This window comes from Camelus ferus, chromosome 1 (assembly GCF_009834535.1).
Source record: "Camelus ferus isolate YT-003-E chromosome 1, BCGSAC_Cfer_1.0, whole genome shotgun sequence".
Taxonomy (NCBI): Eukaryota; Metazoa; Chordata; class Mammalia; order Artiodactyla; family Camelidae; genus Camelus; species Camelus ferus.
Genome location: NC_045696.1, coordinates 5,365,836 through 5,391,986, shown reverse-complemented (window position 1 = coordinate 5,391,986; position 26,151 = coordinate 5,365,836). Strand labels below are relative to the sequence as shown.

General features: G+C 47.1%; 1 protein-coding gene across 6 annotated transcripts in view; it reads left to right on the top strand.

Moving 5' to 3' along the window:
- IGSF5 (immunoglobulin superfamily member 5) overlaps positions 1-26,151 on the top strand; it is a 40,064-nt gene that overhangs the window by 4,145 nt on the left and 9,768 nt on the right. For 3 of the 6 annotated variants that reach the window (XM_032463131.1, XM_014559902.2, XM_032463071.1), the window contains 4 exons: positions 6,411-6,728; positions 11,392-11,691; positions 21,185-21,325; positions 24,052-24,076. In XM_032463131.1, coding sequence (XP_032319022.1) covers positions 6,518-6,728; positions 11,392-11,691; positions 21,185-21,325; positions 24,052-24,076 — 677 coding nt within the window. In that variant the 5' untranslated portion in view covers positions 6,411-6,517. Of the gene's footprint in view, positions 1-126; positions 221-6,410; positions 6,729-11,391; positions 11,692-21,184; positions 21,326-24,051; positions 24,077-24,360; positions 24,897-26,151 lie in introns of those variants that run through there. The other 3 variants (XM_032463190.1, XM_014559904.2, XM_014559905.2) reach the window with 3 other exon arrangements.

Here is a 26,151-nt window from a genome sequence, read left to right as displayed (position 1 = left end):
CTGCAGGACACGGAGCGTTCAGACCACGGGGCCCGAAGGGTAACCGGAGTCTGTACCCTCAGCTTTATTTTGACTACATCTTGCCTTGATTTCATAGCTCCAGGTGCGTTTGTCTTGTTTTCCCAGTTAGGCTTCCGCCTCCTCAGGGCGCTCGTACCGCAGGGGTTTGAAGGCATTGTGTGGAAGGATGACATACCTGCAGAAAAGTGCTGAGTCACAGGTACAGCTCGACACACGTCTACAAACTGAGCGCCTTTGCGTACCCGCAGTGTGCCCCAGGGCCCTCCACAAACGCTTCCTGCAGTCCTCGCGCCCCTGCCTGCAGGGCCTGAGTTCTGGCTTCTGGCTGCACTGATCAGTCCCTCTTGCTTTATGCTTCATACACCTATAAGCTCTATTTCTGGTGGCTAGATAGTTAAAAAAAAACCACAAAAACAAATACAAAACTCTGTCCATGACAGCACTGAAAAAACAAAATCAATAAAATAGCGTAGTGACTGTCAGAGTGTGTCACGTGCGGTAAGGGCTGTTTTATAAATTTTGGTGCTGGGTATGTTTACATATTAAACCAAGGGGACGAGGCTGTGGTGATAACATGTATTTGGGGGCCAAAGATGTTTGGAAGCCCCTGTCTTGTCGTTGGAGGCACTAGGCGTTTAGTAAGTACTTGGCATTTGTTTGTAGAGGGGGAAGCAGCGTCCCTGCGGGGGTGGAGTCAGGGACCACGGGCTAGCAAGCCAGGCTCAGCACACGTTGCAGGGACGTGGTTCCGACGTAGGCTGCCCCAGCCACGCTGGCGAAAACATCTCTGCCCGTGGGAAACAGATAAGCTCTGGGTCTGCAGGTTTTCTGAGACATTTTCCCTGAAATACTGTTTTGAAGGCAGGGATGGCTTTGGTTGAGGCCTGGGTGTGGCTCTTCCAGGAGAGAAGAGGATTTGGGGCTAATTCTGGAGCCCCCTGGGGGATGGGGTCCATTGCAAGCATCTGAGCCCCTAGGATGCTTCATCTTGGAAAGAGCTGGCTAGAGACACCTCCATTTGTAGACTTGGCTTTGAATGACTGAAGGCAACCTCCATGTGCACCCAGAGGGCTCCTGCCCGCCCTCCCTTCTCCACCCCAGCATGATGGGTTATTAGAACTCGACCAACCTATTTGTTCACTCAGTGAATATTCGCTGAGGGCCTCTTATGTGCCATTTAGTTGCAGGCACTGGGATGCAGTGATGAGCAAAACCAGGCATAGTCCCTGCTAACAAAGAGCTTAGAGCCGGGCAGCGGATGGAGGTATCAACTGATAAAAAAATCAACATAAAATCACCACCATGACAATTACCTCACTGATTGAAAAACCTGCTATGGATAATTTGACCTAAGCAGGGCAGTCTGGGAAGGCTGGGAAGGCTGGGAAGACTTGACTGGGAGCTGAAGAGTAACTGAGACCAGCTCTCCAGGTGGTCACTGCCTGTGCAAAGGCCCTGGGGCCAGAAAGATTTGGTGAGTTTGAGACACTGAGACAGAAGACATAGTTTGGGGCAAAGTGAAGTTGGAGAGGAAGTTGATGTGAGACAAAGTAGGGTCTTAGGATAACGTCAAGGGTTATCTGGTCTGTATATAAATGATGGATATATTTTAAACAAGGTCTGGGCTGTGGAGGAGGGAGGAAGGGAAGGGCACCTGGCCACATGGGTGCGTTGAGAAGATCTATCTGGCGGAGAGCAGTTTTGGGCGGTGGCATAATAGTGATGCTGGCATCTCCTGCCGTGGTCCGCAGGACCCCTATTGGCAGCTCAGATCCACCTCCCTCCCTTCTCAGTGTCCTTCTGATGGTCCCAACCCCCAGTGTGCTTTGACTCCCATTTTCGTTTTTGGAGCTGCCTCACCTGAGCACTTCCCTTCCACTGCCCTTAGCTTTGTTTCCCTTTCTCCCTTCTGCTTTTGATTGTCTACTTTTCTATTCATCTCCAGTGTTAACTAAAAGAAGGGAGCAGGTGAGGGGTCTGTAGGTGCAGGAAGGAAGCCGGAGACGAGGCGAGTGGAAGAGCAGACTGGTTGGTGCAGACCCTCCATCCCCCATCCCCATGCCAGGGAGACACCAGCTGCTCTCCTAGGGAGCTGAGAAAAAGCCAACGCAGAAGAATGGTACTTATGTTTGGGATCACTCTCTGGAGGGCTGGGAGGGGCCCGGCAGCTGGCCAGTGTGCCGCCATATGAGTGATTTCAGTTTCCCAAGTGTTAGGACGCAGCAGGTGGAAGAGAAGCTTTTCAACCCTGGGTGGTGGCCAGTTGTTTACGCAGAGATGCTGATGGAGTAGGATTTGCAGGGCAGGAGAAAGCAAGGGCTGGAGCCCTGGGCTTGGCACTGGAGGGTGTTGGTGTGAGTAGGAATCTTGCAAGTGGATCAACTCCTATAACGGAGGACCCGGTGATGGGAGATCGCCGTAGCTGGTGGCCAGGGGCGGGTGGGGGGACACGGATCACTCCGTGGCTCTGCCCCCACGCGGGCCCTTTGCTCTACAAGGTGAAAGGGAGAGCACAGGAGAAAGGGAGGCTCTGCGCTGAGGTGGGGGACAGTTTGACTAAAGGTCTTATTTACAGTTTTCTCATATTTGCTCTGTGGAGGGCAGGTTACACACTCCATAGCTGATAGGATCCAGGTGAGAGAGCGGCGAGGTTCCAGGGCCCCACGTTACCAGAAACAGAGCTTCTGAGTCTCAGAAGCAGAGCCGGAGAGGTTTACTCCTGGGGGTGGCAGAGTGCAGGCCATGACGTCAGGGGGTTTAGTGATTAGGATTTGGTGCCGCCTGTTTAACTTAAAGGCTGAGTTCAAACTCCCACGTCCCTCCCTCCCTCGTTCCCCGCTGCACATTCAGGTACGTACCTGCGTGCATTCCTGGTCCCACATGCAGTCTAGAGGGGATCTACGCTTGGAGCGCATAGTGTTCTGAAGTGGATAAGCTACCTGGCACCAGGCAGTGATGGAACCTGGGTTTCAGATGCTTTGCTCATCCTGTTGGAGAGATTTAGACTCAGCTCCTGGCAGGACCAACCCAGGTGCCCCCGTCCTTGCCCTCCCAGCTCCCAGCCCCGCGGGCCCTGTCCAGCCAACCCCCAGGACCAGAGTCAGGAGTGGGGAAGGCTGCTATCTCAGTGCGGAGAGTGAGAGCGCGGCCTCGGGGTGTGGATGTGGCCGTTTCTTTTCGTTTCTTCTTAAGATGCAGTTCAGGGCTCGTGGAAAGATCCAAGTTGACACTGCAGCTGTGGCTTCCCTGGGGAATCATTTCTGACTTCCTTTCCTCAGGGATTTTTTTTTTCCTATTTTAAAATCCCAGCTCAAAGGGATCCTTGGATCAGAGAGCCGTGCCCAGGGGCAAGGGAGGATACCCAACTCGAGCCACATTTTCTCTCTTTTTCTATCACGCCCAGAGGCAAAACAAAGAATTGTGATCATGTTTACCCCCGAACGGGATTGGTCCCGGTTCATTCTGACCTTTCCTCAGTTCCGCCTCTTGGGAGCCTGCGGGCCCCTCCTTGACCCTGGCTGCCTCGCTGGCTGGTCCTGCCGGCCTCGGGGGCCCTGTCCCTGCAGCGCGTTCTCTCCCACGGGCCTGGCCCCGCAGTGGGCGTGCATCTCACAGTGCACGCTGGGTGCTCAGCTGGGTGACGGTGTGGTAACCGCGTGTCCGGCGGGGAGGCTCCTCCCCAGAAATCTTTAGAGGGGTAATGAGATTCTTTTAGAACTTGCCTTACAACTTGACCTGATAAGACTGGAAGTGCTAACTAAAAACTGGCACTTGCCATCTGCCTCTACAAGGATCGGATCACGTTGGCACTGGCCATCTACCTCTGCTTGGATTAAATCACGAGCCGCTGCAGCCACTGACCTCCTACACCCCCTGCACGGAGTTCAGGGTCGGGGTCAGGAATGAGGCGCTCTGCGCTCCGGGAAACATGGCTGAACAGGCCTTCAGATAATTAGATGTTTTCAGGAGAAGATTTTATGAGTCCAAATTCTTGCATCTCCTCATATCTCGAAAAGCACTAAAATCATTAACGGTGATGTCTGCTCCTTGTGACCAGCAGCAAGCCTCTGCCTGAGCATGTGCTTGACTGCACGTCCCCCCTTCACTGAAATCATACATAATGTTGAGTTGCCCCCGACTCTTTGGGACAGTTTCTCAGAGCTATCCAGGATCCTGTCTCCCAGGCTATAGTCCTCATTTTGCCCCAAATAAAACAACCCACAACCCTCATGTCGTGTGGTTTCATTGCAGTTGACAGAAGGAAGAAGGGGCTGCAATTATTTGGGGCTCCCAGTGGAGACGAGGGCTGCCTGGTGGACCCACAGGGGTCAGGTGGCTGCAGACAGTAGCGGGAGCGCATCGTGGTCTTACTGATGGTGGCAGGCATGGCTGCGGAGAAGCCGGGGGGTGGCCTGCCGGGGATCTCTTTGCCCTGAACTCAGAGTGAGATCAGAGTGGGTGAAGTGGGAAAGGGGGGAGATGCAGAGTGAGGAGGTCCTGCCTTGCGTCCCAGCACCACCGCTGTGATCACAAGTCCTGAGATGTTGCTGGTCTTCGTTTCCTCAGCATTAAAAGCAGGTGGTGAAAGATGAGAATCAGAAATCTGTATTTTATTCATTTTTTTAAAAAACTGAAGTACAGTCAGTTACAATGTGTCAGTCTCTGGTGTGCAGCATCATACGCCAGTCACACATATACAGACATATATTCATTTTCATATTCTTTTTCATTAAGGGTTATTACAAGATAGTGAATCTAGTTCCCTGTGCTGTACAGAAGAAATTTGTTTTTTAAATCTATTTTTATATATAGTAGTTAATATTTGCAAATCTTGAACTCCCAAATTTATCCCTTCCCACCCACCTCCCCCTGCCCACAACCATGAGATTGTTTACTACGTCTGCGAGTCTGTTTTGTAGATGAGTTCATTAGTATCTTCTTTTTTCTTTTTTTTAGATTCCACATATGAACGATCTCTTACGGTATTTTTCTTTCTCTTTCTGGCTTACTTCACTTAGAATGACGATCTCCAGGTCCATCCATGTTGCTGCAAATGGCATTATTTTGACAGAAACCTTGAAGGCTCTCAATTGCTATGCAAGTCCTACTCTGAATTATAACTACAAACATGGGAAAGTCTAGGAAAACCCTGGCCACCCATTTGCTCTTCTAGGGTGATAAGAAAATCAGTGTTAAATGCCCCCCAAATTTCTTGAGATCTTTAGGAGCAGAACAGGCTCCATCATGAGTGATTCTGACCAAGTTCCGGTGAGCCAGAGAGCTCTGGATGGAAGCCCAGGTGGAAAGTTTGTCAGAAGCTGTCATTTTGGTTAAAACCAGAGCATTTGGTGAGCAAAGAGTAGGATGCTGTGAAAAGTGTGAAGGCAACAATTTTACTTTAATCCAGGACTTTCTTGGCTCGTCTTGCAGGTCAACCCAGTCCCTTCTTCCAGGTCACATGATAGTGAGTGTTTACTGAGTGCTTGAGGGTCACCGGCACAAGGCTTTACACAGGTCATCTCACTGGGCCCCAAAGACACATTGCTGTGGTCCTAGTGTCCCTGCTTTGCAGCCGAGGGAGTGGGCACAGAGAACTCACCCAGTGAGCCAGGACTCGCTCCAGAGTCCACATTGTAGGTTCTAGAACCACCTACCCACCCGCTGGAGTTTTAAACTCAATACGAGATGTGAGACTCTCTCTGAGGCTGCCATGGGTGTCCCCTGACTCATTAAGGAGTCCCCCCTCCCACACACTTCTCCGTATTTCCCTCTCTGTGCCCCCCCCCCAACTCTGCCGTGTTTCTCCTAGTCCTGGGTAAGAGGGGTGTGGCCTCAGTGACACTTCTGCCCTAAGAGTCCAGGGAGCCGTGATCATGGCAAGCTGGGATTCCCCACCCTCTGTGTAAAGAGAGGCTACCCCCTGCCCTGTTCCCCCCTGAGCCTTGGGGTCTCCCAGAGGTGGAAATCACAGGTCCTTCCCATTTCACTGGGAAGGAAATTCTCATTTCATAGTGAGGCTGAAAAACTTGCCTAAAGTAACCGAGACAAGATAGTGGTGGCTCTCCAGGCCAGGCAGGGGTCAGATACTTAAGGTAACAGCCCTCCGGAGGTGGGAAAGGGGCACCGCTCCCTCCGCCCCCAGTCCTGCTGGGAGTGGTGTGGCTGTGGAGAGAGGGCACGGGCGAGGTCAGGAGGGCACGGGCTGGCTTCCTGTCCACTGGAAGCTCCCCACCCCCCTGGGACACCTGGTGTCAGGGCCAGTAGAACACGGAGTCTGGGTCATTGGATGGTCATGAGGGGCCACAGCTGGTCCGCAAAAGGGTTAAATCGTACACTTGACTTCTGTAGAGTCATCCACTCACCACCTTGAAACATCGGTTGTCTTTTAGCTTTTGGATCTGGCTATGAAATCATAGAAGGTCCCAAGAATGTCACAGTGCTGAAGGGCTCGGAGGCTCGTTTCAACTGCACCATCTCGCCGGGCTGGAAGCTCATCATGTGGGCTCTGAACGGCACGGTGGTTCTGAGCATCACGCCCAGGGAGCCCATCATCACCAACGACCGCTTCACCTCCGAGAGCTATGAGGTGGGCGGCAGCTTCATCTCCGAGATGATTATCCACAACGTGCAACTCAGCGATGCCGGGCAGGTCAAGTGCAGCCTCCAGAACAGTGACCGGGAGGGGGTTGCTTTCCTTTCCGTCCAAGGTGTGTATTCAGGTGGCTCCCAAGAGGAGCATCTGGGGTCCACTGGGTTGAATAGATGTCAGGGGCCTGGAAGGGACCTTCTGAAGTTCATGTCATACGTGGAGGCGTAGAGGGTCTAGCTTCAGCTGGTGCTGCACTTGGGCTTGCTCTGAGCTGGCCGATGTTTGCTGCTTTGCTGTTTGTCTGTCTCTCCCCTCCCGTCCCCACTGACCCTCTCCCTGCCTCCTTTCCTCCTTCTCTCTCCCGCTCCCCTTCCATCTTCCCTTCCCTTTCCTCTTATTACGACTATTGAAGACGGGTATTCATCACTTTCCCATCTGACCCACTTCAGAACTAACAGCTTTTCTGAAAATACACCAGGAAATTCCAGGGCCATTTGTAGTCACTTGTCTGATTTGGAGAGAGAGCTGATAATCATCCGCCCTTTTTCTAGTTCTTCATGTCCTTGACTCTATTTCTTTGCCTGACATCATGTATCCACTGTGAACCATGCTTTAACTTTTCCTCTTTCCAGATGAATTTTCCTAATCTAGTACCCTTTTCTGCCCCCCAGGGGACCTTAGAGTCAAAAGTGTGTGTTCACTAAACCATATTAAGTCTTTCAGAGAAAAGAAAAGAGTAAACACGATAGATACGATAGATATCTCAGTCTTCCTTTTATCATTTATTCATTTTCAAAGTAAGATTGTTTTGAGGTGCTGAAGATTCTGCTACATAGGGAAAAAAGTAAAAGGGTACTTTACAAGGATTCAGGACATCTTTATTGAAGTTTAATCACTTTGCATTCCTTAAAAATGTAATTATGTACATTTATAGATGCACTGGAGCTTTTAGAGGTCCTGATTTCACTGGCAACATTTCTTAAAACAGTCTAGAAACAGTGTCTTTGCTTTTTTTCTTACGCCTATTTGTTTGTCTAGGAGAAACGTCTAATGATTTGGTCTATATTCGTACTGCTATCAAATCAGATTTGATAACATTTCATGGAGATACATGTCTACCTATTATTTCTCTTTGTATTTTTTTTTAATTTAGCCAAATTGTTGTATCTTTACTTTTATATGTCTTTAATTTTGTGTGGTTTAATTAAGGGCACAATGATATTCTCTAAATAAGTGATTCTGTGCGGCTACCTGGATTTTTGACCTAGTTTGCATGACCAAATTGTTTTCATAGTCATTTGTGGTATAAAGGAAAGAACGCAGGGCAAGGAATCACAGATGAGAGTCCCGGCTTTGCTCTCATCAGTTAGCTATCTCAGTGACCCCTGACCTGGCTCGATGTCTTCACCTTTACGGTGGGGGTGAGTCTCCCCTGCCCACACCACCGGTTTACTGTGAGGATTAGATGGAAAAACCACTGAGGGCAGTTTGGAGACTCCAAAGCTCTGTCTGTTTCCACTTCCTGCACATGAGGCTTGGGGGCCAGGGTGGTCCAGTGGTTAACAGCACAGACCTGAGCCAGACCGCCAGGTTCAAGCACCAGCTTCGTCACTAACCATGTGACCTTGGGCAGGTTGCTCAATGACCCGGTGCCCTAGCTTCCTCATCACAGGGCAGCTGTGGGGCCAGGTGAGCAGGTCTGCACACAGCCTTTAGAACATCACCTAGTTCACGGCAGTCTTCATGCTGTCATTGGCTATTATTTACTGTGCTCCCCATAGGAGCACGCCATTGCGTTAGGCATTTAAGGGGGATTCAGGGTTAAATGGAATGAGACATAGTCCTGCCCTCAAGAACCTTACATGGAGAGCGGATAACTCAAGTGTGTGAGTACCAGTGGTGCAGTGTAGACGTTGGCAAGTCCGATGAGACGGAGCCAAGGCCAGGATCAAATTGGCAAGGGAGCGACTCAGCGAAGCCTTCTAGGATGACTCCATGGAGAAGGTACCATTTGAGATGTGCCTTGACGGTCTGTAGATGACAGGCAAAACGGGGAAGCGAGAGAGGAGGGCACCCGGGGTCAAGGCAACCCGATCAAAGGCGTGACTCACTGGTACACTTGTGGTCTGTTACGTTCATAAATCCATGTGGTTTTATAGCCTCTCCCCCAAAGCTCAACACCTGTAAAGTTGTCTGAACACCCCTAACATGCACGTTTATATGTTGGTAATTCCTTTTGCTTTTGGCTTTAACACAGCTGGAGGAACACGCGTCTAGGGAAGTTAAAGTCCTCCCCAAGGGCACACGGAAGGAACCCATAGAGCAGGACAGAACCCCGTCATCCATTTACCCTGGATGCGTTGGTCTGAATGGTGCTTTGCACTTAAAGGCAGAAAAGTTCGCGGAGCAACAGGGTCTCTTCAAGGGAAAAGAATCACAAAAAAGGAGGAAACATCCAATTTATTTCGCAAGTGAATTTTCCAAAGATTGTTTTTTTTTCCCTTCCCCAAGTGTCAACAAGAAAAATAAAGAGAACTTATATAATTCCACATTGAGTCTTCCAAAATCTGTGTGAATGTTCTAGCCATCACCCTGTGTGAAGTGTTTGTCCCGCTACTGGATAACCCTTGTGAAAGCCAGTGGGAAAAAGATGGATCTCAAATATATACTGAAAAAGGAAATGCTTCAGATTGCCACATTTGTCTGTTTTTTGCCCAATCCATCAATTAATCCAAACATACCAAACTCTAGACCTCCTGTGTTTTGAGGGCCACTAAAACTTAAGTTCAAGATCATCTGTTAACTGACTGAAATAATACCATCCCCGCCTGTCCCCCAGTGTCTCTCATCTTAAACCTCTCCGTCAAGGACACCGCGAACGAACAAGAATCAGCACAGAGCCCGTTCGCCTTAAGGGACAAGTCCGCTCCTTCCTCACCGTTGCATTTACAGTAATCCTTGCATTAACACAGGCGCTTTACTCGCTCCAGCACCTATTCAGGAAAGGAGTGGCTGGAAGTGTAACATCGCAGAGTGAGGAGAGCTTTCAGAGCCGAGCCAGCTCAGCCTAGTCTGGAAACTTCCAGGTGTCCCCTAGATCCTCTCAGGTTGGGCTGTGAGCTCACAACTGTTTTCACAGTAATAGTAAGATGTGACTTGCCTTTCCCACGCTCCTGGTCACCTGCGCACAGGGAGTTTTCCACGGTACATTCCAAGTGACTGGTGTCTAATGATACGAAATCAAACCAGGGTAAAAAATCCATTCAAAGTGACAGATAGAGCAATGGATTCCAATGTAACAGAATGAAAGTTCCTCTTTCATTTTTCAGTTTCCGCAGCGTAGCTAACCTTTAAGAAACCACTACTTGTTAAGTTTTGGTATAGGATCAGAGACAATCCATGATTATCTGAAAGGCCTTCTCACCATTTCAACTATATAGCTGCCCAAAGTCAGATTTTTTTTTTATATACTCTAAATAAAGCAATCCTTTTGCAACAGATTGAAGGCAGAAGCAGATATGAGAATCCAGCCATATGTTAAAGAGATTTGCATAAATATAAAGCAATGTCATTCTTCTTACTGGTTTATTTTGGTTTATAAATTTTTTTTCATAAAATATGTTAAGCCTATTAGCATGTAATGGGTTATTATTGGTATTTTAAAATAAATATTTAAAAATAAATATTTAATTCTAACTTCAAATATGGGAAATACTGATAGAACCCACATAAACCAGAAGTCTTTGGAGTCCTCAGTGCTTTTTTTTAAAAAGCATTTCCACCTCAGTAAAACCAATGATCTAGTTAAATTCTCTTGTTCAAAAAGTTCCAGCAGAGAGCCTGAACATTTCAGGGACTTGCCCAAGGTGATGGCAATTTTGGGGGGAAGCCAGGATTGAGAACAGATTTTTTTTTTTTTTTTTGGATTCTTAGTTCAGCGTTCTTTCCATTATACTACATGACACAGGGTTTTAGGATATTTTAATTCGAATGTTTCAATGTATATACATTTCGCTAAGGCTGTGTCTTTACCGGAGCCAGTCCTCAGGTTACTTTAGTGATATGAGCACACACAAGTGCTATTTGCAAATGAGTTCTTTACAGTGTGAACGCTGGCTTGTGCAACGGGGTGCTCACTAAAAAGTTTAAAATGATTTATCTGAGTCATATATTCTGACACATGATTTAAGGTAATTATTTCTCTGATTATATTAGATTTGATTTTTATTTAATTGGTACCTAGAAAAAGATTTTAAGGCAATATAAGTCATAGGAAAATGTATTTAAAATGTGTGACTCAAAAGTAAATGAAATGCATCTGACTGGCCAAAGGCCAGGAGAGACTTGCCTCTCACGAGATGCTGAGCTGTGTCCTCCTTACAGTGAAAAGAATGCAAAGGTTATTTCCCTTTTTGCTTTGGCTCCCAGGTCAGCCCCGGATGACTTTGGGATTCCACTGCTGTGGTCGTGTATCCGTCCACGACAGGCGCAGCTTCTCTCTCCTTCCCATGGAATTTGTATTCCCCCGGATCCTGATTCTTATTTACTCATTTTCTCTGATATTTATGCTTTCTGGGGAGCAACCTCACCTTCTTCTGTGAACCTGGCAGGTATAAATAAAAACAGATAAAACCTGAGCTCAGGTTTCCGGATTACAGACACAGCCAACTGGGGTTTGGGAAGATGGCTCTCACATAACGTGATTTGAAGGAAAAGTTTTTAAAAGTCTGGCACTGCAAGGCATGGATGTTTCTTCAGAACATTTCTCTTTTCTTCTTCAGTTGTGGGGCAGTTGCTCCTTCCTGGAGGCAGTCTGGTAGTCATTAAAGATGAGCCTTGTAACGTGACTTGCCGCGCAGTGGGCTGGACCCCACTCCCAGATATTTCCTGGGAAGTCGGGGTTCCGGCGAGCCATTGGAACTATTATTCCGTTCCGGAGCCGGATGGTCGTCAAAGTGCGGTGAGCGTCCTGGCGCTCACGCCCCAGGGCAGTGGCACTGTGACTTGTGTGGCTAACACGAAGGAGCTGCAAGTCCACGAGTCTGTAACTGTAAATCTGACTGTGGTTCAGCCTCCCTTGGGTAAGTGAAGACTTTCCACTTTATATAAAGTGCATCATTATTGCATGCTTTGTGCTTCCTCAGTGACGCCTGGGAAAATCATCGGCGACCTTGATTTCAGGCAGGGAAGGTAACGGAGACAAGTGTCTGGTGTCATGACCTTGTGATTTCACTTTTAAAATTTCATCTTCAGATGTTTCTTTTCTGTTTACATATGGACACCATTAAGAATCTTGACAATTAGTTACCATAAAACAGGATCAAGGTCAGATATAGATACTTAAATTCAATGTTTTTCTTCAGCTTTCACCTGTTGTTCTGGTCTGATTTCATTCCCCGGGCCAATAGGATGCAAGCTCTTTTAATATCTGAGAAGGATGTGCACGTTCTCAGGGATTCTGCCCAATCTTAGTGGAATTAAGAGGGTTCTTTTTTTAACAAATCCAGTGTATCTGAAAGTACTAGGTCTATGTATTTTTTTTTTTTAACTCAATAGAATGACTCAACAACAAGTTTAGATCCCAAAGAGAATTGTGGGAGGGTCCCTGGTAAACCCCAAACTTTGACCACACACGTTTACCTTCTGTACCCCTTGAATGACGCTATTGAGACCACGGCTTCCTGGCTTCCTTTTTAGCTCAGTCTCCGGCTACAAGGTCTGCCATCCCCAGAAAGAGAGAGTTAATAAATCCATTGGAGCACCCATGCTAAAAATCACTCCCCCCAAACAAACAAACAAACAAACAAACAAAAACAAAAACCAAACCCTTCACAGGGGCTATTGAGCTACTTGAGCTCAGAGGCTGTATTCCAGGTCACATGCGGACGGCACGGAGCGGCCCCAGCACAGGAGGAGCTTCTCCCTTGGTCCAAAGCTCTTCCCGCTATGAATACACCTTTACTTAAGATCTTCCAAAGTTTGGAACAAAGCTACAACCATAGCAAGGTTAATAATAATAATAATGATGATGATGATGATAATAATAATAAAAACAGCATTACTTATAAGTAAAGATACTCTTTTAAGCTGTTCTCAAATAGTAACCAGATTCTCCCGCACAGCATTCCTGTGAGTGACCCTGTTATTGGCTATTATTCCTGTTGTAAAGACCGGGTGACAGGGCTGCGGTGTTGTCTGGAACTTGCCCATGTTTATAGTAAATGGTGGAGGTGGCCCTGCCAGTTTGTCTCCAGAATCTGCTCGCCTGCCCCCCCCCCCCCCCAACGTGAGCAGCCCCTGGAAGGTGTGTGAGTGTCCTGGAGCGGCCGCGGCAAAGTGCCTCAGACTGGGGGCTTGAGCAGCAGATACAGTCTTTCACAGTTCTGGAGGCTGCAAGTCCAAGATCAGGGTGGTGGCAGGGCTGGTTCCTTCTGAGGACCGTGGGGGCAAACCTGTCTCAGGGGTCTCTCTGGCTTCTGGTGCATTGCTGACGCTCTCAGTGTCCTTTGGATTGTAGATGCCCCACCCTGATCTCTGTCTTCATCTTCACACGGCGTCTCCCTGTGCACGTGACGTGTCCAAATTCCCCCTTTTCATGAGGACATCTGTGATATTGGATCAGAGGCCACCCTGTCCAGTATGCCCTCATCTTAACTAAATTACAGCTGCAACAACCCTGTTTCCAAATAAAGTCACATTCTGATGTACTGGGAGTTAGTACTTTAACACACGAATTTTGAGGGGACATAATTCAACCCAATGTCTTTGTGAACCTGTGAAAAGCTATTCAGTGCCTGGTCTGTGGTCAGCACCGATAGCCTGTGCTCTGCCCTGCGGAGACTGACGCCCAGTGTAGTACCAGCACAGGCTCGTTCTCCTGATGTCTGGCCCTTGTCCCTTGTCTCCAACTCAGGGGTCTCCAAAGACCAGGCAGACAACAGAAATGAAAGCATGAGTGAATGCACATGTCAGGTGGAAGACAGAGTACAGGGGCCCGTTGCAAACCAGACAGCATGTTCCATCCACACACAGTAGTCATACCAACTCCAGCTGGTTGTTGCCAACAGAAATGGAGACCCATGACCTCTAGACCTTTGACCTAGTTCTGGTGAATACCAGTACTTTAGAGATTAAAATAACATAGAAATCTGTGCTTCTTTGGTTTTAAGTCAAGGTTAATTTATTTTAGCTTATTAAATTTAAAGGAATTTAACATATTTTCTACCAAGACTGTATATGAGGATGAAGCTAGAATTCAAATCTAGATTGCTTTTCTTTCTCTACATTGTTATTTTGAACAATTAAAAACCTTCAGAAAAGTTTCAAGAATAGAACCGTGAATACCAATGCACCCTCACCTAGATTCAACAGGTGTTAACACTTTGTCATGTTTGCTTCTCTCTCAACTTTTCTTCCCTTGTCTTCCTCCCTCCCTCCCTTCCTGTCTGCCTTCCTTCCTTCTCTCACCATCTGAGAGTTAGTTGAGGACTTTATAACATTTTACCCCTAAAAACCTCAGCACGTGTGTGATAAGAACAGGGCCGTTCTACACAACCCCAGTGTTGTTGGCAGTTTGGGGATTTAACATCGAAACAATACTATTGTACAATATTCAGTCCATGTTCAAATTTCTTCAGTTGTCCTTTACAGCTGTTTTTTTCCCCAAACCAGGATCCAGTTAAAGACCATGCTGTGCCTTGTCAGGTCTGCTTCAGTCTCCTTTCATGTCCAGTTTTCCTCCACCTTTTTTGTCTTTCCTGATATAAACGTCTTCAAAGGATCCAGGCTGTTTTTGCAAGATGCTCATCAATATGGATTTGTCTGAGTTTTTCCAACATACTTTGATTTAGGCTAAGTATTTTTGGCAAGACATAGGTAATGTCATGTGGGGACATGATGCCAGTTTCCTCTGTCATTGGTAATAAGTTTGATCACTTGGCTGGGGTGTTGTTCCCTGGATTTCTCTGTTGTAAAGCTACGTTTTTACCTTTATAATTAACACATAATCTATGAATACAGTGTGACTATCTTATTTCTGGACAGTCTATCACCTAATAACATTTGCATTTATCCATAAGTCATTACTTGAATCACTTATTTTTAAGGTGGGTGTAAAGGAATGATTTTATGGTTCCATCATTTTTCTGTATTTATTAGCATCCTTTTGTAAAAAAGAGACTTCCCTTTTTCCTTTTTTTTTTTTTTTACAGTTTTGGTATGGACATTATTTTTATTCAATACATTATAATTTACTTCTGTCATTGTTCATTTTGATGCTCAGATTGCTCCAGATCTGGCCAGTGGGAGTCCCTTCCAGCTGGCTCTGGTGTCCTTTTGATGTGTCCCTCTTAGTTTTTGAGCACTTGGCTCAGTAAGATGTCTCAAACTTTCTTTGTATTTCCCCTGTCCCAGCATGGAATCAGCCATCTCTCCAAGGAGCCAACCCAGCTTGCTTTTAAGCTATTTAAATTTGAAAAAGTGTGGTCCAGGCTTTGAATGGGAAGACTGGAAAAAAGTTCCATTAGCCCCAAACAGTGAGATGAAATAGTTTAAACCACGTCTTAACAAGGTGATAACGCAGCAGAGAGCGCTGGTCTGATTGAGGAGATGGATGTAGAGATTAGCTTGCCTGCAAAGTTTTCCTTTTGTGGGAGAAGCGCGAGGGGCGTCCGATTTCCCTCGATCAGGCCTGGTTCCGCTGAATCCCTCCCAGCCTGGGACCCGCGAAGTGAGCGGCCTTAATTACGGCAGCTGGGGTCCCAGCAGCCCCACAGAGGAGAGCGCGGTGGGTGCGTTGCGGTGAGCCTGACTTTATTGGGCTCATTTGGAGAAGGGTAATTTGTTTCTCAATTATTCATCAGGATCTAGAGCAGCTGGTGGCTGGCGGTGTTTTGTGTGTTTTATGCAAGGTTTAGTAGCTGAAGACCTCACTACGGCCTTGGCTGGCGGAGCCGGCTGGGGGCTGGTGACGGGCCGGCTTCAAGGAGCCCAGGCAGGTTTACGAAGCGCTGAGGATGCGCCAGGCTGTGCCTGTTCAGGCTTCCTCAGGACTTGGATAAGCATCAGTCCTGCCACCCATTTCCTGAGAGTGCAAGGAATTTGTGTCCTTTTCTGGAACCGTCCATCTGAGTCGTTGGAAGAATGGCCCTGGCGGTTTAGGAAGCCTCGCTACTTCAAGCCAAAAGGTTGTGTGAACTACTTATTGATTCTTTAAAGAAAAGCACATTGCTAGTGTTTTTAAAAAAGCCGATCTTCTCTATCATGGAGGTAATACAGATTTTAAGCACTGCAGACGTACGTGCTGGAAGAGGAAGGCCTGTCTTGCTCCTGCTTTGAGACAAGCCCCTCAGCCCTCTGTCTGACTGTCTGGGTTGTTTTCTCTATACGTTACCAAGTCCGAACTCGTCCTGCTCACCACACGACAGGCCAGTAAATCAGGAGACGAGGTATGAGGGCAAGGATTAACAACTTGATGCAGAAAGCCAGCAGGCTGAGAAGATGGGGGATGAATGTTCTGGAGAACCATCTTCCCCAGGTCAGAATTCAGGCTCCTTTTATACTAAAAAGGGGAGGGTCTGTGGCTAGTTGTTGCAAACTTGGTGTCAGAATCCTTGGTTTTTGCAGCTCTTCACGGGGGGCAGGTCACAATGTCCCTCTAAACCTCCAATGAGACAAGCGTTATTCTCTATTCTGCAACTTTTTAATCTCTATACGAATGGCAAAGTGTTCTACCCTTAAAGGTGAGAGCCTTGAGAATGGGCTCTCCTGCGGATTTCAAAAGGTGCCTCACCAGCAGGACTCAGTACAGGAGACAGAGCCCAGGGTTAGACCCAAAGGAACAGGTGTAATGTGGAGTCAGGTCTGTTCTTCACTATTACATTTATACGTACCCAAGTGTGAGGGCTGTGGAATGTGAAAATGAAGCAGTATTTCCAGGACACACGGTCAGCTTGTAGAATGGAGTGATTCCTGGTGTGATCTGAGTTCTGTGGGAAGGGGTAGTTTCGAAGGCAGGGGAGAGGGGCGGCAGTGACTGGGTGGTGGCTTCGGCACCAGCTGTGTGATGTTGGGCAAGTCACTGACCTTCAGGGCTCAGGTTTCTTGCCTGTAAAACAAGGTGCGGAGGAGAACAGGGCAGGTGCCCCTTCTCCTGGCTGCCCGTCAGCCTCTGGGGAGCTTTCACACATACGCTCAGGCCCCAGCCTGAGGTTCTGATTTAATTGGTCTGTGTAGGGCCTGGGAATTGGCATTTTAAAAAAAGCTCCCCAATTACTCTACAGGCTAGTCAGGGTTAGGGGGCTACTGAGATGGACGATCTCGAAGGCCCCACCTCATCAGGTGCTACTATCCACAGAAACTTGGACACTGGACAGCCTGGACTAAAACCCCAGCTTGCCTACTTATTTGCTGTGTGATTTTAGGCAAGAGACTTGACCTCTCTGTGCCTGAGTTTTCTCATCTGTAAAACTGAGATAATAATAATACCTACCTTATAGAGTTGTTGTTGGTGTGGGAAGTAAATGGGTTAAAACACCTAAAGCAATTAAGACCATCCCTGCCCCAGAGCCCACAGGACAGGAGAGTGAGTGATGGCTATCGTTTATTTTATTGATTCAGAGATCTCCCGTGTCCCTTTTAATCAGCACCCAGCATGCTTTGCATGTGCTGGTGGCCACATTTTGTAGTCACCCAGTTGGTTTTGAGAAATTCTATGTGCCCTTTTAGAACACCGAGCATTCCTGTGGGAGCATCTGGGAAACACTATTCTCCTTTTCCTCACAGATGGGAAAGGGACAGTCTGGGAGCTGAGTAAGGTCCCACAGTAAGTTCAGTCACGCAGCCCTAGCGTGCACACGGTGGTGTGAAGGAACGCAGGGAGGAGGGCAAGCGGTGTTGAACTTGGAGATAACCTTCCTTGGTCACTGTTTGTGGGTTCTCAGGCATGGTACCCTCACCCTCGCCAGCGGACCTGCCGTTCACCTTGCATCACCACGCCCACACCCCCCACTACAGTACAAGTCAGGGACTGGTGTCCACCTAGACTCCCCATTTCTTATAAGACCTGGAATCTAACTTCCCCAGAAGGAGCCTTCCACACTGGAGGCCCAGTGTGGCAGGACGGGGGGATGCGAGTCAGCGCCTGGGGCTCTCCTGCTCTCAGCACCCTTGACCCGCTGGCCGAGTCTCTTTGTCTGGAGTATCTTACCTGCGTGACACGGGGCTGGGCTATGGACGAGATCGTTCCAAGGGTCTGTTTTCTGTCCGCTGTCATGATTTTTGATTTATTGGTATGTGACTATGGTTTACTTTTCTTTGAACCCACCATACAGGTGCTCATTTAAAAATTAATCTCATACTCAACAAAAATACCCATGATACATGTGCCTGCGTGTATGTGAGTTCTAGATGGTAAATTGAAAGTTATTATTAAAATAAGAAAGGTTCTTCTGTGCAGCTCCAGTGCCAGATTGCACCTCTTCACAGCACAGACACCCTGCTTTGCTTGGGGCTCCCCTGGAGTGGAGGAAGGGCGTACAGTTTTCTTATGCGTGAAACTCCGTGGGAGATTCAGCCCCAAGTGGGGCGTGGCTGATGCCAGCTGCCATTGTGGGGGGCGCCTGGGGCTTTGGGGGGAGTGCAGGTGTCCCTTCACTGAGCTTGCTGGTTGAATTAAGGGACAAGGGAGGAAGGGAGGCCACACTGTCATCTGCTCTCTGCCTTGATTCTGTCTCCACCCTCAGCTGAGGTGGCCTCCCTTCCTTTAAGCAGGCCCTCCCTGAGGATGAGTGGCTGTCCCCATGTGAGACGAGAGGGAAGATTGTTACGCCAAGACTCAGCTGACAGAAGCCGGCACGCTGACAGTTCTCTCCAGGAAGAAACCACCCTGATAGGGAGGGCGTGAGTAAGCCAGTGGCGTGCTGACTTTCTCCAGGAAGAATTTCAAGCCTGTCTCTTGAATTTTGAGCCAGACCTTACTGTTTAACCCCCGTTGGCTCCTTTATTATGAAAGCTCCTATTACTTGCAAGCTTCAGTTTGTAAAGAGCTCATCAGACTGAATTAAGATGCCCACAGCAGTCTTGAACACGTGTGCCACAGCACGTGGACATGCATCCTTTGAGTCTCTGAACAGCCTGGTGGGGCAAGAATTGTTACCGATGAGCGAGCCAGAGGCCAAAGGGAGCACAAGCGCACGGCGGCCGTGAGAGCTGACTGGTTCCGTTAACATGAGGGCTGAAGGTCTTTGTCAGTTGTGAAGCTTCCACTGAGTAGCCTAATTTCAAACTGCAGGTTGTAAATATCCTAAATGCAGTTCTGGGCTTAGTGATTTTATCACCACGTCTGTGGGAGGGAGGCTAACCCTGTAATGTAATGGGCTGCTTGGGCAGCATTTACATTTTGGCTGCACACAGGGATGCTCAAAGCACCTGCATCGGTCACCTGGGGTTCCATCCCAGACCCCCGACTCAGCATCTCGGGAGGAGGGTTCTGAGTTGGTGCACGTAACAAGCATCCCAGGTGGTGCTCGGGATTCTGCCCTCGGTGGAGCAAGGGGATGAGCCATGTTATCGTCTGGATGTGAAGAGACTGGCTTGTTTTAAAGCTCCACTTATGGGGCTGGGAGGGGTGCCACGGGGAGGGTGTAATTCTGTTCCCTCCCCCTTCATCGTTCGTGGGGAGAAACTCTTGTCTTATCTGTCCATCCCAGCTCACCTCCGAAAAGTGGTGGGTGATGTGGAGATAGATGGTTTTAGTTTTCATTTTAAGTCCTGTAATTCTTCTCTGAGCATCTCAATATAGGGAGAAAGGTGAGGCCTAGGCCTGGCTCAGCTACAGCTGACTGCCTGGTGCACAGCGTTCTCTTCTCCATAGAGTCAGAAGGAACTCAGTCTCTTTGTCTGTCCATCCATCCATCCACCACGTCGCCCCATATGTGCCAGGTGCTTGGGGTCTCAGGAAAATAAGACACAGTCGTTGACCCTCAGGGGACTAGGTCTAGTTTAGGTAGTAGCAGAGGTGTGGAAAGAAATGGAAGTGACAGCGGTCCCTTTCAGAGACATTTAAGATGGCATCAGATGTGAGATGTTAAAAAAAAAAGAGAGAATTTAAACACCATTGCAGGTAATGCAGAGAAGCTTTGCACAAAGGGCAAAAGGAGGCAAATATCCCTTTCTGGTATGTAGTTCTTCGAAACACAGAGTTCCCTGAACTTTAGCACTTGCTTGGAGAGGAGTCTGTGGATAATCCTGCAGTGGGCAACTTATTCTGAGCATTTAACTTTGACACCGAGATAGAAAAGTGCGATTTCAAGGAAAAATCTAAGGAAGAACATCCAAGAGACCTTTTTCAACTATAATCTCTGGTTCCAAAGTGCTGGACGGCTACTGATTTAAAAGGAAACCTGATCTTCCTTCTAGGAAGTCTGTTGTTTTTAATATTTTTCTGATGACTAGCATCTAATAAAATAGCACGAACTTATACTGAGTTGCTACCCAAGCACTCAAGGCTGAGTGAGTGACTTTACTGACTAGCAATTCACATTTAAACAGATCGACCTAAAGGAGGCTTGACGTGTTTCTGCAGGGGAAGCGCTGCGGGATTGGGGCTTTTTGGAACATCGGTGCAGTTCCCGCAGCCCACGGCTAGGCGGCGCTGCCCCACGGGACTTCCCCAGATGGAGGCAGAGCTCCTTCCCCATCTGTAGCAACTGAGCCCTTGAAATGCGGCCAGTGGGACTGAGGCGCTCTGTACTTAATTGTATACAATTTAAATTAACTTAAATTTGAATTTAGACAGCAACATGGCGTGTATAGGAAAGTTCCGGCAGGGACATGGGCTGTGAGAAATCGAAATGTCTTTTCTTCTCTCCTTCTCTCCCCACCACCCCCCACCTTTTTTTTCCTGCCTGTCCTGCCCGACCTGAAACTTCCTCTCTCCCACCTCCGTGACTCCTGGATAAAACAAGAGGGCAAAGTAGACACTAAAGAAGGTGGGTCTTGGAGAGCCACGGAAGGAGCAGTTACTGGATGAGAAGCGAATGGAGGTTGGGGGTGGGTGGCGCTCGGGGGGAGCCTTGCCCTAAGTTCCTTCCGGAGTGACCCTCCCTGGGTTTGTCCTGATTTCCTCTCGGCTGGCTTTTGACTTTTGATGGGCGGGGACATGGAAGCAAGAACCAGCGTCACCCTTCCAGCCTTGTCCAGCAGTAGCGCCTCAAGAAATATTTCTTGAATGAACAAGGGATGCTGGAGCTTGGAAGTCACTGCTCCGACCGCAGGGCGTCATGGCCCAGCCCAGCCTATCTCCCTCTCGGGAATGTAAGAGGCGGTAACCAGCAAGTGCTTGGACCGTGTTCCTAAGCAGGCATCCACTGGGGGCATTAAGCGCTGTGATGGAATGTTGAGTGTTTAAGCACACTGAGCGGAACTTGGCCTTTGACACTTGGCCGTAGCAGACCGAATAGCTACATTATTGGAAAACATAATCTAGTTTACAGTGTGGCAGAACCATTGATCATACACCCTTGACACTGCCGAGCATCACTAAAACGTTTCTTTTTTCTTCTTTCGACCTTGTAGGCAGTATTGATAAACCAGAAGCATCGTTGCCTACCTGGGCCATAATTCTACTCGCAGTATCGTTGTCATTGCTTTTGATCCTGATGATTGTTCTGATTATAATATTCTGCTGCTGTTGTGCCTCCAGGAGCGAGAAAGAAGGTAATTTTTTAGTTCGTATCGATTTGTATGTATGTTTGAACTTTTGGTACACGCGTTTGAAGTTCATCAGCTCATTGGCTCTTTTAAAAGAGACACTGGCTTTTAGAGTTCTTGAAAGGACGCATGAAATTCACAAAGAGGGAAAGGACTTTCTCAATGAAGGAAGCCCTTCCTCCGGGGCCTGAGGCAACCCCTCCAGGAAGACAGATCTCCACACTTTGAGAAGGTAGAGAGGTGGTGCCAAAGATGCTGACTAGTTGAGTTTTGGGTTTATCTGCAAGGATATAAGGCTATCGCAGTCTGTCATTTAGATGCTGTGTTTTTTTTTTTTTTCCTAGAATAATTCCCACCTCTCTGAGCACATGAAAAGATTATTTTCTATTTTGTAGAATTTCCAGTCTCCTTTTGTAGGTGAATACTGTTGTAGTGGTAGAAAAAAAATATGGTCTTCTGTTAAGAAAATACAAATAAAATGAGTAAAAATAATCACACACTTCTTCTAAACGAGATCTTTTGACACAATTGAAGATAAATTTTGTTTGCGGGGCAGGCTCCGCCCTGGGCTGTCTCGCCAGCACTGGGGTGGTTTGTGAGTTCAGAAACCACAGGGTCTTCATCACGCGGACAGCTCAGGGCTTTCCAAGTGCTGAGTGTGTGTGTCCATCCTTGTCTCTCTCTCCTGAAACCGTCACCTACTTCTATTTGAATATTTTCTGAAGTTAAATTATCTTAAAGTCAGAGTTTTGACGTTTGGCTACATGTCAGTTTAATTGCACTTTTAATTATATTAATACTAATTGCCCTTCGATGAGCACTTTTGCAAGTCTGCCAGGCACCGTGTTACCTAACTCTTTTACCCGGAGCAGCTCTCTTAGTGAGATATTCCGTGTGAGCTGCGTGGTCCAGCATCGGGCTCATAGCCTAGCCTTAGCTCCTTCTTGGATTTGGGGAATTGATTCTGTGATAGGCTTTTATTCTCAAGGAAACAGAAATGAAAAGTAGTAAGCAACTGTTGACCCAGATATGATGGAAGTTTCTTTTTACCTGGGAATTACCCTGGACGCCACAAATGCGTTACTCAAAAAAAAAAAAAAAAAAAAAAAAAAACCAAAACACTGGATTTTAATGAAACTGTTGCATAACTTAAACTTTAATTCAGAACTGACGAGGATTGGTCGGTGCCTTCAGACGGTTGTTTTTGACATTAGCTCCTGTGGTGTAGCTGGAGAGCATCCTGGTGTGCGGACTTCAGCGTCTTTGAGGCTTGTGTCTGTTCCACACCAGTCCAGCAAATCTTGTGGTCCACACAGGATGTGCACTCAGGTGATGGTCTGAGTCCCAGCTCCTCATTTACAAAATGGGGCTAAATACCATCCTATATATTGGTTATGAGAATTAAATAAATGGATGTGATAAAAGTTCGTGTGATCTGTCCTAGATTTTATCCTTTATTTACCTTTGAGAGAAAAAGCTGATGCACAGCGGATTCCTTGACATAAATGTGAGGCGTCCAGTGAAGTCCTGGATTTCCCCATGATAATTATTTCTATGCTTAAAAATATTAAACATCAAGATTTTTAAAAAGTATTTTCTGGGGCTCTGCTTTCTTGGTGCCTGGAGGAGTCTCAGTGCTCTGGCTGGTTTCCGGGGGGCCGACTGAGGATGGCTGGGGCCCCCGTGCAGCGTGGCCTGGAGGCCGTGGGGTCTCAGCTTCTAGAGCAGGAGGACCAGGGCCCATCTCCCACAGCCTGGCCCTTGCGGTAACACTGGTGGCATCTCCCTATGACCAGAGGGAGACCAGACAATCTCTCTCCTTCAATTCAAATAAGATTGCTTCTGAGGTTCAGTTTGAGGCGTGACTCAGGAGATGTGATTAGAACAGAAAATAAGTGAGAACGGTATCAAAAAAAAGTAAAGAAAATGAGTCTTTTTTTGGATCTCAGTAAAGCTCAATGCTTTAAAAAAGGCAGAGGTGCAGAGCGCACTGGCTTTAGAGACAGATGGTGGGGGGCTGCCGTGTGGGCTCAGTGACCCCTCATTTTTAAATGCTAAACTCCCTCCAGTCCAAGAATCCATTGATTAAAACCATTAGCAATTTAATGAGAGCTTTTGGGGGATGGATACAACTGTCTGAATTGATACCATTGGTTCATACTGATTGAAAATGTGTTTTAAAATGAAAGAAATATAGTGCTTAAGGGATTTCATTCCTTATCTGTTAGAATATGGGTATATTTGTATAATAGTATCTAGTTTGTTAAAAATATGAGAACACTAACACCTGCTTCTTGGGTTGTTGTGACGTCTAAATGGGATAAGACCTTGCACGGTGCTGGCGTGGTTTCTGCACACGGTAAGTACTGAGTGACTGACAGCAGGGACTGGGAGCAGGGGACCTCTTCGTGGTGAACAAATGGAGTCTTTATAACCTCATGAATCAAATTCAGTATTCACTCAGCACGTATTGGGTATCTGCTCTATTTTGGGTACCTAGGTATTATAAATACTTATATTTATGATAGTGAATAGTGAATTCTACTTTCCTTATGCTTGGAAGTTATTTGATAGCTCATTGTGGGGGAACTTAATACCTACCAGATCCCAAATACTCAGTAATGTGCGTATTTAAAATCAGGGCGGTCTATAAAATTGATGAGATTTTATTTTCAAAATAACTATCCTGATTTTACTAATGTGATTTTATTTCTTTTTTCTTTTTTTGGCAGGATCTAGTTATCAAAGTGAAATAAGGTAAGTTTGAGATCACGTCAGTTTCCTAAATATAAGAAGAAACAAATGAAAACCAGCCAACACACACACACACACACACACACAAACAGCTGTGGGATTTTTAGGATTATGTTACTCAAAATTAAGTACTGAAAACGAACAACTCTGACAAACACATATGCCAATCACAAACTCATAGGGCAACATTAATTGTGGAATAAAGTAGATAGGTTCCTGCTGCCTAAGTTTGACTTGTGCACTTTGGAAAGTGGAGCCAACTTTTACTTGGCATCTGGCATTTGCAGCTCTTTCCACAAGAGGACGCTGTGCACCATGACTGTTGGCCCTCCTGCTTTGTGTCAAGGTTAAGGATGTGAGGACCGTTTCAAGGATGCTAAAGAACCAGGTGGAGGTCCTGCTGGAATTTCTGGGTGGTGGAGACCGTGGGGCCAGCTGGGTACCTTTGGGCAATGGAACAGAGCAGGTGGACAGATTAGGAGTTGTCACTGCTTGTAGCGCCCAGTGGGGAGGGAGGGAAAACTCCTGCCATTCTCACGGTTGCCTGGAAGTAGCTGCAAACACTTTTAAGGTAACTGTGTCAAGGACTACAATAATCAATTTAAATGTCTGCAATAATTATAAATAATTATAATTATAAATGCATGCAGGGGAGGGATTTTTAGGCAGCAATGGTTTAGTTGGGGGGTGTTAAAACAAAACCGCATCTAGCTTTCAGTATTTTATTAGATAATTTAGATTTTTTAAATGCTGTAATTTAAAACATCTTCCAGCTACATGTGGGGAATAAAGATTATATATAATCATCATGTAGCAGACTGTTGACTGTGTAACGTTTTTCATTTCTTCTTACAACAATTTTATTTATTTTTTGGAGGGGAGGTAATTAGGTTTATTTATTTATTCTTAGAGGGGGTGCTGGGGATTGAACCCAGAACCTCGTGTATGCTAAGCATACGCTCTAGGGCTCGAGCTATACCCTCCCCGCCACATTTCTCATTTCTTTTCTCTGGGGTCTTGGGTGATTTCAAAACCTAGTGCAGTGACCTACAACTGTTTGGGGAAATGGGTAGAGAATAATAATAACGCAACATCATCATGACGGGGGGGTGACAATAACACCTGATATATCCTGAGTGTCGGCACGTGTGCCAGGCACTGGTCTACACTGAGTAGAGGTCATCTTGCTGCTCACAATGATTTTATGAGGCTACGTTCCCTTCCTGTGGCTGAGGAAGCGGAGGGGCACAGACAGGTGAAGTGATGTGCCCGGAGACTCCGGAGCCCGCGGACCTGCTCAGGGCTTAGCGGCCCTCCGCCTGCAGCCTGGCCCTTAGATCCAAGTGCTCCAGGCCCAGGGAAGGAAGACGGGGCCGCTCCCTGGGGCCCCCGTGTTTACCTGCTTTCCCCTCCCACTGTGTCAGCACTGCTAACCTCGGTTGCTCACAGATTTCTTCTGTGTTAAAAGAACATCTGTATTTTTTCCCCATAGAATCAATGCATGTTTATTTTAGAAAAAATACTGATAGGTGTAAGCAATGGCTTTAAAATCACCCCTCATTCTGTTGCCCAGAAGTAATTATTGCTAAGTATCTACACACCTACACACGTGTGTTCACACAGACACACACACATGCATTTTGTGAAACTTGGATCATAATAAATGCCATTTTATATGTTGCGCCTCTCACTTGACACTATTCTGAAGAGAATTTCTGTTGACAAACACTTGCCTGTAATGTTCTCATTTCATTTGCTTGATAAAGTCTTTTTATTGAGATATAAGTGTACACACATCATAGGTGTGTGGCTTGATGAACGTTCACAAAGCATGTGCACCTGCACCTGGTCTGCAGATGTGCAGAACCCACACCCCAGCACCCCCACCTCTGCTCGGGCCCCCGTCAGATCATCTCCTGCCCCGTCCGCAGAGGTCACGTCTAATGACACCCACCCCCACATCCCCAGAGGTTAGAGTCACGTGAACTTGATATAAATGGAGGCATGTCCTGCTTCCTCATTCCCGCCTGCCTTCTTGAGCTTCACGCTGTGAGATGGAGCTACACTGTTAACGTAGC